This window comes from Cibotium barometz, chromosome 44, assembly GCF_041138505.1.
Source record: "Cibotium barometz isolate CiBa-2024 chromosome 44, ASM4113850v1, whole genome shotgun sequence".
NCBI classification, from domain to species: domain Eukaryota; kingdom Viridiplantae; phylum Streptophyta; class Polypodiopsida; order Cyatheales; family Cibotiaceae; genus Cibotium; species Cibotium barometz.
This window is the reverse complement of record NC_141089.1, coordinates 39,074,299-39,087,967: the sequence shown is the minus strand read 5'-3', so window position 1 is coordinate 39,087,967 and position 13,669 is coordinate 39,074,299. Positions and strand designations below refer to the sequence as shown.

General features: G+C 44.5%; 1 protein-coding gene across 2 annotated transcripts; it reads left to right on the top strand.

Annotated features, from left to right (window-relative positions):
• The first annotated feature begins 256 nt into the window (after positions 1-256).
• LOC147613269 (thioredoxin H-type-like) lies at positions 257-13,308 on the top strand. 2 transcript variants are annotated; one of them, XM_086782552.1, is made up of 5 exons: positions 257-344; positions 952-1,009; positions 1,103-1,211; positions 2,950-3,072; positions 13,030-13,308. In XM_086782552.1, exons 2-5 carry the CDS (start codon positions 990-992, stop codon positions 13,195-13,197), a joined length of 420 nt encoding a protein of 139 aa, XP_086638678.1. In that variant the 5' UTR covers positions 257-344; positions 952-989; the 3' UTR covers positions 13,198-13,308. The 2 variants fall into 2 exon arrangements, with proteins under 2 accessions (XP_086638678.1, XP_086638679.1); XM_086782553.1 differs by having other exon boundaries at positions 317-464.
• Positions 13,309-13,669: the final 361 nt, after the last annotated feature.

Below are 13,669 nucleotides of genomic sequence, written 5' to 3'. Positions count from 1 at the left end.
GCGTGCATAAGAAGCTGAGCAAATAGGGAGTGTGCATTCTACAATCTCTCTTTGTGCTTTGGGAGGAGAACAAAATCCATTCTTTTTGTTAATTTGGGACCCTTGACAAGAATCACGAGTGAGTGTTTTCCCTTTGACAAGCCATATAACTTTAACTTTTGTAGCCTACAAGAGAGCTTTATTCTTTATTACTAATATTTAACAATCAATAATAATAATAATATTTAACAATCAATAATAATAATAATAATCAGATATTAACAACTAATAATACTAAACTCTATTTAAACACCTAGCTGGCTTTCGTACGAAGAACACATTTCAGTCCAAATTTCAGTCCAAAGGTAAGGTTTGCAGGCCTGGCTGTGAATTTACATGTAGGTTAATCTTGATTTTGTTTCTGTGGAGTTCTGCTTTGTCATTCTCTTCAACCTGCTGGTTTGCAGTTAAAGACCAAATTTAAGGTTTATATAAACTAGGCTTTCTGCAAGTTTAGGGTTCTGCAAACTAGGTTCTCTGCACGATTAGGGCTTTTGGTGTCGAAGAATACACTTTATTGCAGCATTTTTTTTCATAGTTTTTGGGAGTATTTCTCATGGTCTAGGATTTTTGTGAATTAGGGTTTCTTTTGGTTTCTGTGAACTAAGGATCTTGCCGTCTAGGATTTCTTCACAGCTTTTTGTTTTAGGCCATGAGCTATCTAGGGTTTTTGTATTATGCCTGTTAGATGGTTTCTATGGGCTGAGATTATTCATAATTCTCCAAATCATGTAGAGTTTTCGTTCAGTTTTTTACTGATTTTTTGACAAGGCGCTCTTCTAATGATTTCACTCTCTTGAGTGCCTACGGCCATGCTGTTGAAAATATTATTATGATTTTTGACAAATTTTTATTTATGCAACGAGAAAAAGAACAAGAGAGGTTTTTTTTTTTTGGCATGCTTTTCCACAGGTTGTCGTTGATCTACCTTGACAAGGGATTTATACTAAATGGGCAACAAACCCTCGAAGTATGCTTGGACAATCCGTTACAATTTTTGGGTGGGTTCCAAAGCAATGAAATGGTATCACTCACTGCTTTGATTTTGATTTTGTTTGTGTAGACCACCATTGGAAAACAACGTGTCCGTATCCCATGGAAACGTGCACATCATCAAGAACCGCATGGAGTGGGACGCTAAGATTTTTGAGGGCGCTACCAGTGGCAAAGTGGTATGTAACAAAAAAATGTATAAGATTACCTTTGATCATCCATCAAATAGTAGCTTATTATGTTCTGTGATTGTGATTGTACATGACTTGTAATGTGCCTTTTAGATGATCTGAGACCATTGGTTGTTTTAAGATGAACTTTTATTGTGTATGAAGTGAGATTCATAAGATGGCCTTTTGTATCATCTATCTAATGAACTGTGATTAGCAAATCATCGATGACCTCTGATTCTGACTGTATGTAAATTGACATGTAAAATTGTCATTAGGATGATCTGTGACCTTTCGATTATGATCGTGTGCTTGGTGACACCTGATTTGTGATTGTATGTAAGGGTGGCTTCACAAACAAGCACCCCTTCCCAATCCAGTGGCCGCCCTGTTTCAAAACTGGTCCAGACACAATTGGATTTGTGGTCAAATAGTGGGTGTGTGGTCTTTGTGAAGTGGCCGCAGGATTGTCTCAAGATGATGGTCTTGGAGATGACAGGATATTTGACCTCTAAATGTGTATTAGGAAACCTGTTATGTAACCAGGTAAAAGGGGAAATGTCCCCTGCCGGCCGTCACTCAAGGACAGGTGATCCCCCTTGGTCTGAGGGGTGGGGGATGATTTGAAAATCCCCTGGAGGGGATTCCTGGGCTTGTGGACACCTGAGAAAAAGGGAAAATCTCTTCCATCCACACCACGCCGCCCCGCCCCGCCCCGCCCCGCCCCGCCCCGCCCCACCGACCCCACCCCACCACCCTGGTTTTGATGGGCAGGGAACTCTGTAAAGTCCCTTGGGGGCACCCACTTATCATAAAACTGCCAAGTGTCATCTTGATTTTGTGCAACCAGTTGTCATTTTATGTGCAATTCATTGCCATTTGTGTAAAAACACATGTCAATTCATCTTAGAAATTCATGGGTTAGCTAGTACACAACAGGTTATAAACAATCATGGGGGCACACACATGGTACCCTCCCAATTGTTGGGTTGACAATCCAAGTGTCATCTTGCGCAACCAGTTGTCATTTTATGTGCAATTTGTTGCCATTTGTGTACAAACAGATGCCAATTCATCTTAGAAATTCATGGGTTAGTACACAATTAGGAATCACAAGTTATCTTGATAAGTCATCGGGTGTAAACAATCATGAGGGCACACACATAGTACCCTCTCAATTGTTGGGTTGACAATCCAGATCTCTCCAAACAAGGGATGGGTATAACCTGTTTATCTGTTACACAATCAGGAATCACAGGTTATCTTGATAAGTCTTCGGGTATAAATAATCATGGGGATGGTACCCACCCAATTGTTGGATTGACAATCCCGCTCTCTGCAAACAGAGGGATGGGTATAACTTGTTTGTCTGTTACAGTAATTTGCAAGAGTGCTGGATGCCAGCCCACCGACGCGATTGATGGGCGGGAAATCCAGTCCTCTTGCAGATGACAGGTGGATATATCATCCAGCAGTCTAAGCCCTTAAGATTACTTGGCTTAGTGGTCAGTGTGTGAATAACTATAGCGGCCGTGCGTTTCTATGCAAGATCATAGAAAAGATGACCTGAATTATCTTTACAAGATGAACTATGTTCTTGAGATAATCTGTGACCATGTTTGATATGACTTGTGATTGGTGATGGTGTATCACATGACTTCTCCTAGTTCATAAGGTCATTAAGGTTTTTCTTGCCTTTTGGTAATTCATAGTTTGCTCAGGCACTCATGCTATGCATGCCATGCAGGTGGTGGTTGATTTCACTGCAAGTTGGTGTGGACCTTGCAAGTATATCGCCCCTTTCTTTGCCGACTTGGCCAATAAGTATCCCAACTTGATCTTCTTGAAAGTGGATGTGGATGATCTCAGTGTAAGGACTTTCATCAATGTTTCAGATTTGCATATACATTGGAGCTTGGAAGTCAAAGAGAGTTGTGGGGAGTGTGTTTGTATGTGGGCATGTGTGAATTCATGGATGGATCCATTTTGTATGTATGTGTACATATAATGTGTGTGTCTATGTACGTACGTGTATATACGGGCATGGATGCATTATGTGTGTTGGGGGCGGGGGGGGGGGGGGGGGGAAGAAAGAAAGATATATTAAGCGTCTACTAAAGACCCAATGGGCCTATGAGACCAAAGTGGTACAATAATGTCCATGGCATATCTCATCATGGAATGGAAAATAAAATAGAATGAAAACATAAATATAGCTATCTCACTGGGGTGATACAAAACTGTCCATGGAAACTCGTCATGGAATACTAAGAACATAAAAACATGGGAGCAACATCAGCTCCGAGTAGATGGTATACCACTCTCCAAAATGTCAAGCATGGGGTTGATGAGTGGCCGAGAGGTCTCCCTCAGCTATGTCACGTGGAAAGGTAGCTCGATGGCGGTGGAGCATGTCCTGGATCTGGAGCTGATGAGGTGATTGTGGGGGGTTGAGGGCGTCGGGCACGTTGGAGTGCAGAGGCTTGGACCGAGGTAACTCTTCTCGGGCGGGGTAGGTCCAGAGCAGCTCATGGAGGGTCCACAAGATCCACTATGTCGGTGTCCTCCACCTCCTGGGTCCGGAAGAAACTGGTGATGGTTGGCTGCCGAGGGAGGGGGCGGGGTGGCTGGGGCCTGTGTCTCAAGAAGGTGTCCCTGTGTCTGCGGAGCTCAAGCAGGAAGAGGCCCAGGCATCACTGTCCTGGAAGTCAATGATCCTGGAGAGTGGACCGAATCCCTCACGAAATAGACAGTGAAACCTCCTGCGGATCTCATAGTATACTGGGCAGCGGCATATGTAATGCTCCTCCGTCTCAACCTCTGTGTGGCATAGTCGGCGGCAGATCCTCTCCTCTCTGGGTGTCCTTACGAGCTTCCTGGCTCTGAAGGTGCGCTCAGCTCTACTTGTCTCCACTCTGAGGCGGTGGGAAGAAACCCGTATCTGGCCAATCGCAATCCGCATGGCATGGGACATGTAAACACTCAAGTAGCCTGGCTACTGGATGAATCCATCCTCAGTGAGTGTGAGGAAGTGGTCTCTGTAAAAGTGCATCTTCGTGGGGTGCTCCGGGGGTGTGATCCATGTGCAATGTGTGTAGAGGCTAAGAAGATCTGACTGGATAACCCGGTTGGTATCCTCGTGAGACAGTCGGAAAAAAGGGGAGTCCAAACTGTATTGAAGGGGGGGTAGGCGGTCCATGCAGAGCCCATATACTAAGAACCAGGTGGAAACAAGTGCATACCATACTCCAGACTTCACCTCAAGTGCTAGTTGTCCGGAGGACTCCAGGGCAAGCCTCGGGTACCTGTGGGGATCCATGTGACTGATGCGATGAAGGTATGTGACTGTCTGGAAGAGTGCCTCCACTACCATCGGGGCTATAGCAAACTTTGCCTGGATAATCTGGTGTGAGACTGATGGTTTGCTGCGGATCATACGGGAGAACATCATGACCTAGGGCCTCTCAACTCGCTGCCAATCCTCATCGGATAAATCTGGCCCCCAGAAAGCTGCTCCATACATCAAGGCTGGTGTGACGAGGGTGTCAAAAAGCCAGCCCTTTGTCCTGGGCTCGTGGAAATGTGCGTGGAAGCACTGCCGCTCAAGTAAGCTCGAGGCTGCATATCCCCGCGTCACTCTAGCATGTGCTGCGGGAAGCATGGTAAAGCGTGGGCCACTAAAAGTGACACCAAGGTAGACATAGGATGAGAGTGTGCTCGTGAGGGAGAAGCTATGGCTGAAAATGTATCAATGCATGTTGAGGGGCCAGCCATGCCTCATGCTTATAGGGCACATGTATCTATGCCTTATGCATCACCTTTTGGTCCAAAAATGATGCCAGTTTTTACAGGGACTGTCCCAATGGACAAACATGGGGGAAAACATGTTGAGATGCACACACATGCATCAAAGTCTTGTGACTTCAAAGCCGGAGACAAATCTGTGAAGTTTGACACATATCATGGGGAATACGATGCATCAAAGGCACTTGCTTTTATTGCCCAGTTTGATATTGCTTTCAGTGATGAGGATTTCACTCAGAAATCCATGATCCGGCATGTAAGCATGTTCATGAAAGGCACTGCGCCCATTGGTGGCTCACGGAGAAGCTCTCACCGAATCCCGTTAGATCATGGGAAGAGTTCAAGGAGAGGTTTTATGCTCAATTCTTGCCTCCCAATGCATTGAATGAGATAACAATGAAGTGGGATTGGGTAAAGCAAAATGAGGGGGAATCGGTAAATGCATATGTACAAAAGTTTTGGAAAGTGCTTTTGGAGGTATCTCCATTTATGCATGTCACCGAGGCGGAAAGGAAGAGAAGGTTTCAATCGGGATTGCAACCCGTGTACAAAGCGGGATTACAAATGTATCCTGGTCATACCTTACACCAATTAATCGCAGCCGCCACCGCCACCGAGCAATTGGAACTCAAATTGAGTCGATCCAATAAGGCTAAACTCTCATTTCAAGGCAAAGAGAGGGCTGTCCAAAACCTGCAAAATGATGGACAGCCACCTAAAAGGGACCAAAACCAAGCTAAATCAGGTCCAAAAGCTGAAAATAAGTTTGCTAAAAAGCGCCCTTATAAGCCGGCAAACTTTGGTCTTAGTGCTGAGAAGAAGGAGCAATATATGCGTGAAGGCAAATGCTTTACTTGTGGCAGCACTGAGCACATGGCAAGAGCATGTTCCGGATGTGCAAGGCAACACTTCACATGATAGCAAAGATAGGGTTGTATGCAAAGCTTGGGGACAACTCAAGAATCAGCCTGCTTTGTTTATGTTTGATGATTGTGCATCTGAAAATTTCATATCCACTCAGATGGCAGCTGCTTTGGGTATTGAAGTGGAGGACATGGGTCCTCAAATTGAAGCAGGCGTTGCCTTTGTTGGTAGAGAAGTACAGGTCATATTTTTGGCAAGTTGCGCATACACATTCAAGGCTATGTGGATCATGAGGATTTTCTTGTGGCGCCTTTGAATGGCTGTGATGTATTGCTTGGAAAGCCTTGGCATACACGTATTGATCCGTGCAAGGCTTACAAGACTAACAGGATCACCTTCATGCATAAAGGCTGACAACATGTAATTGATGCTGGTGAAGAGGGTGATACCATTCTCCTTGTATCTCATGTACAAATTAAGAAAGTAATGAAAAAGAGTATTTTTGCGTACTTGATTTTTGTACGAGATCCTATTGAGAAAACTAATGTACATGTAAACACTCTTTGTAATGATAGGCTGAAATTTTTACAAGAGCACAATGATTGTTTTGCTGATGAGTTACCAAATGAGTTACCACCTGTACGACCGGAAGATCATCGCATTGATCTTGTGCCGGGTAGCTCACCACCTAATAGGCCAGCCTATCGTGTAAGTGCATCCCAAAAAGAGGAGATCATGAAGTAAGTAAATGAGCTTCTTGACAAGGGTTTGGTTCAGCCAAGCTCTTCCCCATATTGTTCACCCGTCCTCTTGGTTCAAAAGAAGGATGGATCCTTTCGTATGTGTGTGGATTATAGAGCTTTGAATAAGCTTACCATCAAGAATCGGTTTCTGATTCCACGCATAGACGACATCCTTGACAAGTTGGATGGATCGGCATGCTTTAGCCGAATTGATCTCAAGAGTGGATATCATCAAGTGCGTGTAGTGCCTCAAGATGTACACAAAACTGCTTTCAGGACAGCATTTGGGCTTTATGAGTATCTTGTTATGCCTTTTGGTCTTACAAATGCTCCGGCTACATTCAATAGAATGATGGATCGCATATTCCGTGGGTACAGGAAATTTACAGGTGTCTTCTTTGATGACATCCTAGTCTTCTCGAAGACCGAAGAAGAGCATAAAGCTCATTTGGCTATTGTTTTTGAAGAGCTCCATAAGCATAAACTCTTCATAAATGCAAAGAAGAGTGAGTTCTTCTTGTCAGAGATACATTATCTTGGGCATATTGTGTCCAAAGATGGAGTGCGGATGGATCCTGCAAAGATTGATGCAATTCGGAATTGGCCCGAATTGAGTTCAGTGCATGAGATCCGCAGTTTTCTTGGATTATGCTCCTGCTACCGCAGGTTCATTCGGCACTTTGCATGGATTGCTTCTCCTTTGCATGATTTGACAAAGAAGAAGGCCGTGTTCAAATGGACTAATGTAGAGAGAGATGCATTCCTCAAATTGAAAAATGCAACTACTCATGGTCCAGTGTTGATCGTTCCGGATTTGCAAAAGCCTTTTTGTGTGGAATGTGATGCATCTGGAAATTGCATAGGGGCTGTCCTCAATCAAGAGGGACATGCTGTGGCTTATGAGAGTCGTAGGTTGCATGATGCGGAGCTATCTCTTGGCATATATGAGAAAGAGCTCTTGGTTGTAATTCATGCACTTACTATATGGAAACATTACCTTCTTCGGGCTGATTTCACTGTGAAGACAGATCACCAGAGTTTGAGATATTTTCTTACTCAAACTAAATTGTCAGAGAAGCATATGAGGATGGCTAATTTGGGAATGTCACCATTTGGCCACCCAAATGGTTCACACTTGCTTTCACACTATGTACATATTGGATTGGTGTCCATGGCTTATGGAATATGCCTATGCAGGTGATTGACACGTGTCATGCTGTATAGTTGGATATGATATTCCGCTGGGACTTGATGTTATCATGTCCGGAATATGTGGAGGACTTGGCTTTCCGCTGGAACTTGTGCCTTTGTGTACATGCCCGGAAACGCCTGGAGGACTTGGCTTTCCGCTGGGACTTGTGCCTTTGTGTACATGCCCGGAAACGCCTGGAGGATTGGCTTTCCACTGGGTCTGGTATCGCATATACTTGCCTGGAAACGCCTGGTCTTATATGGTTTCATGAACGGAAATTGCTCATGCCAATGCTGCATTACATAGCATCTTTATGTGCTTGCTTGCAATTGAAATTGCGTGCTGTTTTCATGCTTGCTTGACCAATGTGTAGTTCTGGGTAAGGGGACGCCCGCCCGTGAACCGTGCGTGTGAAACTGTCTGTTGACATGGTTGTGTGGCATGTGAACAGGTGAGTATTACCCAATCTAGGCTCAAATAGCCCTTAGGACTTGGCCAATATTTATAAGTGAGTGCGTTCCCATTTCATTAAAGTTTGGGCGCCCAAAAGTCACTTATAAATTATGACCTCTTCCAAGTTCACACTCACTGAAGTCCCAAGGCGGACAAGACTCAATGTCCAGGACCTGATCCTCCCCTTTTACTCATAAATGGGCATCTCCCCATGTCCTCTCACCTGATTGGATCCCAATTCACTTACTTATTAAGAGAAAATTCGTGTTTTCTCTTCATGAGGATTTTTGGAGGCTGAAAACTTTGTTTTTCCACCATTTCTCTCCATTTCCAAGCTCTCCATAGCCATACCCAACTTGCTAGGGTGTTTTCCAAGCTTCCAAGAGTGTTTCCAAGTGCTAATCACTCTCCTACTCACTCCCAATGACTGAAATTCAGCAAAACAGCTCTCATTTTTGCTGTAATTTCTGGTCTTTTTGCTGAAAACCCTAATTTCAGCCTTCCTTTCTCAAGTTGAACCATAGGGGAAGCTTTCCCAAGGTTCCCTTCATCCTCTTGAAGACTTTTGTCGCGAAGGATTGCGGCAAATCGAAGATATCAACACTTCTAAAGCTTCCAACGCGAAGGCTTTCGCTTGCAGCAACTTCTATGAAGACTGGTAAGCTAATTGGACAATGTGTTGTCATTACTTACTTCAGTAGAAGGGCAGGACTCCTTGTTTAGCCGCCCTGTGTAGTATCTCTCTTGTCCTATGTGCTCGTGAAGATGTTGCTACCTTGCTTGGTAGAACATAGAGCCAATGGTAGAGAATATGGGCACTGAAGTCGGGCCGGGCATCAAGGCAGCTCCTTGGTGATCTGCATCGACATACCCTTATTTTCTAATTGCTGAATTTCATATGCATTGGCATGGAGGATTTGGCAATGGATGCCCGTGAAGCTATGTATTGAATTTCTCCAATAGTAATACAATTTACTCAAGGGAGGGGTCGGCCGTTCCGGCTCATTGTGTGTCTCTTGTCAATTCAGCCATTTACTTCTTGTACTTGAGCAAGTGTCCTTCAAATCTTAGTGTATTTAAGTGTATTGATTAGCATTGTGTTCAACCAAGTTACAGCGGATGTGTGGAGTATCGTGGTGAGTTGTGTTGTGAGGGTGGATAGGGGGACAATAGGTTCCACATCCTGGAGTTGGTGGTAGATGTGGTTGGAGTAAACAAGGTCAAGCTCGTGATCCAAGAGGACCTGAGTGTATGTGAGATGGGGGGAGGTGGTGGAGGGACGGGTGGTGTGCAGGTAAGAGTGAAAGAGAGGTAGGCATGGTCAGCTTCAAAAGGGGGTGGCGGAATGGAGAAGTCGGGGATAAGGTGTGCCAAAGCCAGAGATCCCATAAGGTAGTCCACAGTGCTAGTACCTCCTGAGTGAGGGAAGGAGGTGAGGACGCCGGAGGAGGGCCATCGGGACATCCCGTTATAGATAACGAGACCATGTGCAGCTCCCAGCTCTAAGAAATATCTCCCGGACACTTGTGACCTTCTCACGGTCTTGCGATGATCGCTGTAGCCCTGTGTCAGTGATGTCCAGCTCCTGTAGTCTGATAGGGTCGTCTAGATCGAGTAGTGGGACCTGTTGACTTCCCGTCTTGACGTTGAAATCCCCGAGTAGGACTTTCCCCAACTGTGAGAACTCCATGATATCCTCATATAATGGTAAGTACGGTGACTGGCCATGCTGTGCGGCGTAAAGGGGAGTGGTGTGGTGCAAAATAACACAGCAATGTGGATGACTCTGTCACTGCTAAGCTGCAACCGCACTCAAAGATATCGTGCATTCTCGTCCTTCCGGACGATGCTGAGAATCTGTCGGAGATGGGATCTAAAAAGGACACCCCCCCCCCCCCCGAGCTACGTACTCCTCCTGATGTGCAGGTCTCGCCTCGAAAAGCTGACTTGACTTGGAGAAGGGTTTCTATCCTCATTGACGATCCTCATTGATGAGCATAGACAACTTCAAGATCAAGCTGCTACCAGTATTGACATGGAGAAGGGTTTCAAAAGAATGGCAAAGGCATAAGAACAGAATCATGCCAACCTGGTGGCTGAAAATGAAGATGAAGAGTTTGAATATGCTCCAGAGAAGCCATAAACCTCTTCTTCAACACCAAAAAAATGTTTCACTACCACATTCTCTGATCATGTCACTCTCAGAGATAGATACTGATTGGGCATTCTAACTGTTAAAGAGTGTCAATAGGGGTTCTCTGCCCGGGATGTCCTCGGAAACATGATTATATGTGTTTGTAATCGCCTTGTGTTATAAAAAGCTCCAGTACTTCAATCTATCCCTCTTTTGAGTCCCACCGCGCGGGGCCGCCGGGGGGGGGGGGGGGGGGGGGGGGGGGGGTTGTAGTTAAGGATGGTTGACATATATCATGTGTGGTCAAGCCCCTTACTAGGCATGGCATGAGAGTCTAGGTGTTGGCCATTGTGATCTTTTGAATAATGTGTGCAATTATGGGCCCAAATTGCCATAGATATGAAGGTCAATCCTTATAACACCACCTTGACTCCGAAGGGGGGTTTGCTGGGATTCGGAGTCTCGTATGCTACCCATCGTGTAAGTGTACCCTTGTTTGTGTACCCACTTGTGTCCGTTTGTAAACAGCACTTAAAAGGGTTATTGTTCTTGTATGTGTGTGTGTGAACACTCACTTATGTGTATAAGTGAGTAAGTGTGTGTGAACCCAATCTTAGAGTGGTTAGAATAAATATCTAGATATTATACTTGTTTGACATATGTTTGACATAAGCAGTGATGTCATTCAGATGAGCCTCCAAGGCTATAAAAGCATTTTACTTGGTGAAGTTTTTAACTATCACATCAATCAATATCATTGAGTCATGCAATGCATCTCTCTTGAGTATATTCTCTCTCTCTCACCACTCATGCACAACATGGCTGTCCATCAACCACCTTAGGTGCACCTGTCTAACCCTAAACTGATAGTTATGAGGCATGGGCTCATGGGCTTGCAGGCATGGCATTTTGATGATCCAAGTGCCTGATGGTGGCCAGTAAACACCACTCATGAATGCTCGATTTCCCCTATAGGAAGTCCAATAAGCAGTGTATGTATAGTATTCTAGAGACTCACGGTTAACTAACATCCCCATCTATGTAGTGCAGCCATTCAAAATCACACAATCATTCTTTAACTCAATGATAGAAGGGAGTTGAGGGGTAACTTGGAGTGCATACTCGTTATCGCTGAGCTACTCTCTCTAGCCACTCTTAACTTGGAGTGCATTTCTCAAGTGAACAATCATTCTTTAACTCGATGATAGAAGGGAGTTGAGGGGTAACTTGGAGTGCATACTCGTTATCACCGAGCTACTCTCTCTAGCCACTCTTAAGGTACAGGCATGTCATTTTAGGGGAAACAAAGATGGCTCTGAAAACATGCCGGTTCAGGGGAGAAGTGAGGTGCCCCATTGCTTGCCTTATCACTTGCTCATTGAAATAGAGACCAGTCGATTACCTTGGAAGGATGTGAAATATGGTGCACATTAACGTGCACTAGAAATAAGGTTTAGTATTGCCAAATCTGCAAGTTTCTTCGAGGACTCTAATGGGTTACTGCAGATTTGTCTTGTGGTGTTGAATGGCTGTGATCTCTTCATCTCTTTTGCTCATTCTTGGTTTAATCTCCTTCATTAGGTTAACCTCTATGCTTAATCACCATGCTTAACCATCACTTCTTTCCACCCTAATCTCTCCAAACCCTAATTAACGCAGCTTCTACTAGCAGGTGGAGCAAAGGAAAGGACTGATGACCACCCTCCCATTGCGGGGGACAGCCCATATGACCACCCCCCCATCGCGGGAGTCGGAGTCGCGGTACACGGTCCATTTCCCGGCTTTCCTTGCTTCCATCACTTGCACCAACCCTTGCTTTCCTTTGCTCCACCTGCAGTTGTGTAAGATCATCTTCAATGTGTATCTTGATGGCCATTTGTTTGCATAATGTCCCCCATCCTCTCTTGGCGTTTATTCCCCACCGGTAGGCTGGTTACTCTCACGGAAAGTCCTGGCTGGTCTACGCTTCTTCTCTTTGGGAGTGGCATTCATGATGGTGTTGGTGTTTGGGGATTTCTGCTTCTTTGTGACCTCTCCATTGTGAGGCCTTCTTAATATCTTTCTTTGCAACCTCCATCCATTTAGAGGTTGCCTCTATGTCCTGCCAGGGCCCTGAAGTTTCTTTCTTGGTTTCTTCCATCTCCTTGCAACACTCTTCTTTGAGCGCTATTTCAGTGTCTTGCAGCTCTTAGCGTTGTCCAGAGAGAGAGAGAGAGAGAGAGAGCGAAAGAGAGGGTCAGCTAGAAGAGCTGCAGCTATAAGAGAGAATAAATGGTTGGGGTTTGTGAAAGTCCTCAATAAGGGCTCTACCCTTGCAAAAGATTGCTCAGTTTCCTTCTTTGCTCTTTCTCAAACTTAGCCAATTTTGCATTAGAGTCAATCCCTTTACAGTCCATATCTTTGTGCCCTTGAGTCCTGATCTTCTCGAATTTGGCGTTCTAAGTGATGACTGCGTAGGTGCCTCTTTGTTCAACTATGGTACCAAAAAAATATCACTCAATCATTGGTGTGGCTTCAGGTAATTTTGTGTGTGTGTGTGTGTGTGAGAGAGAGAGAGAGAGAGAGAGAGAGAGAGAGCTTTTTCTAGTATTGTTAATTTGTTCGTGTGGCAACTGATTTATGACACTTTGTCTGCAGGATATTAGTGAAGAATGGGAGATCCACGCAATGCCCACCTTCTTGTTTATCCAAGACTCAAATAACAGTGAGAAGCTCGTGGGTGCCAACAAGGCAGAGCTTGAGAAGAAGGTGAAGTTTTACTCGGAAAAGACTGCGGAAGGAGCGGTAGCAGCAAAGCTTTATTAGAAAACTGGGGTCAAACTTTTAAGGCCATGCTGTATATATGTATCCATGCAAAAGCAATGAAAAACCTTAACTGGATTATATGTGGCTAATAATTTGCACAATTTTCTCCTAGCCTGGCCTACACCTAGCCAATGTGGTTTTTGCAGCAAGATTTTATTTGCCCAGAAAGTGTTAACTTTTATGTTATGTTAATTCTTGAGGATTAAACTTACGCACAGACATGGATTTGAGAAAGAAGCATCATTAAAAAAGCATTTATGGTATATACAGAGTTTTGAATTAAGTATTAGAGTATGCATGCATGGGTGTTTTTTTTTGGGGGGGTGAGGGAGATATGTAGGACTGAGGAGACCAGTTGCATTTTTATGAAAACAAGTGGTTCATCTATCTCAACTGCCAATCTTTACAGGTAAAGGGAACATCAAGGTGAGCATCTGATTGAGCATTTGTTCTCTCACACATACTGATTTAG

What these genes read in the sequence shown, in the direction of transcription:
- LOC147613269 (XM_086782552.1), top strand. Translation starts at nt 990, where the DNA reads ATGGGCAACAAACCCTCGAA. An exon ending in ATGGGCAACAAACCCTCGAA is followed by an intron (nt 1,010 to 1,102) that starts GTATGCTTGGAC and finishes TTGTTTGTGTAG; the next exon opens with ACCACCATTGGAAAACAACG. An exon ending in GCGCTACCAGTGGCAAAGTG is followed by an intron (nt 1,212 to 2,949) that starts GTATGTAACAAA and finishes CATGCCATGCAG; the next exon opens with GTGGTGGTTGATTTCACTGC.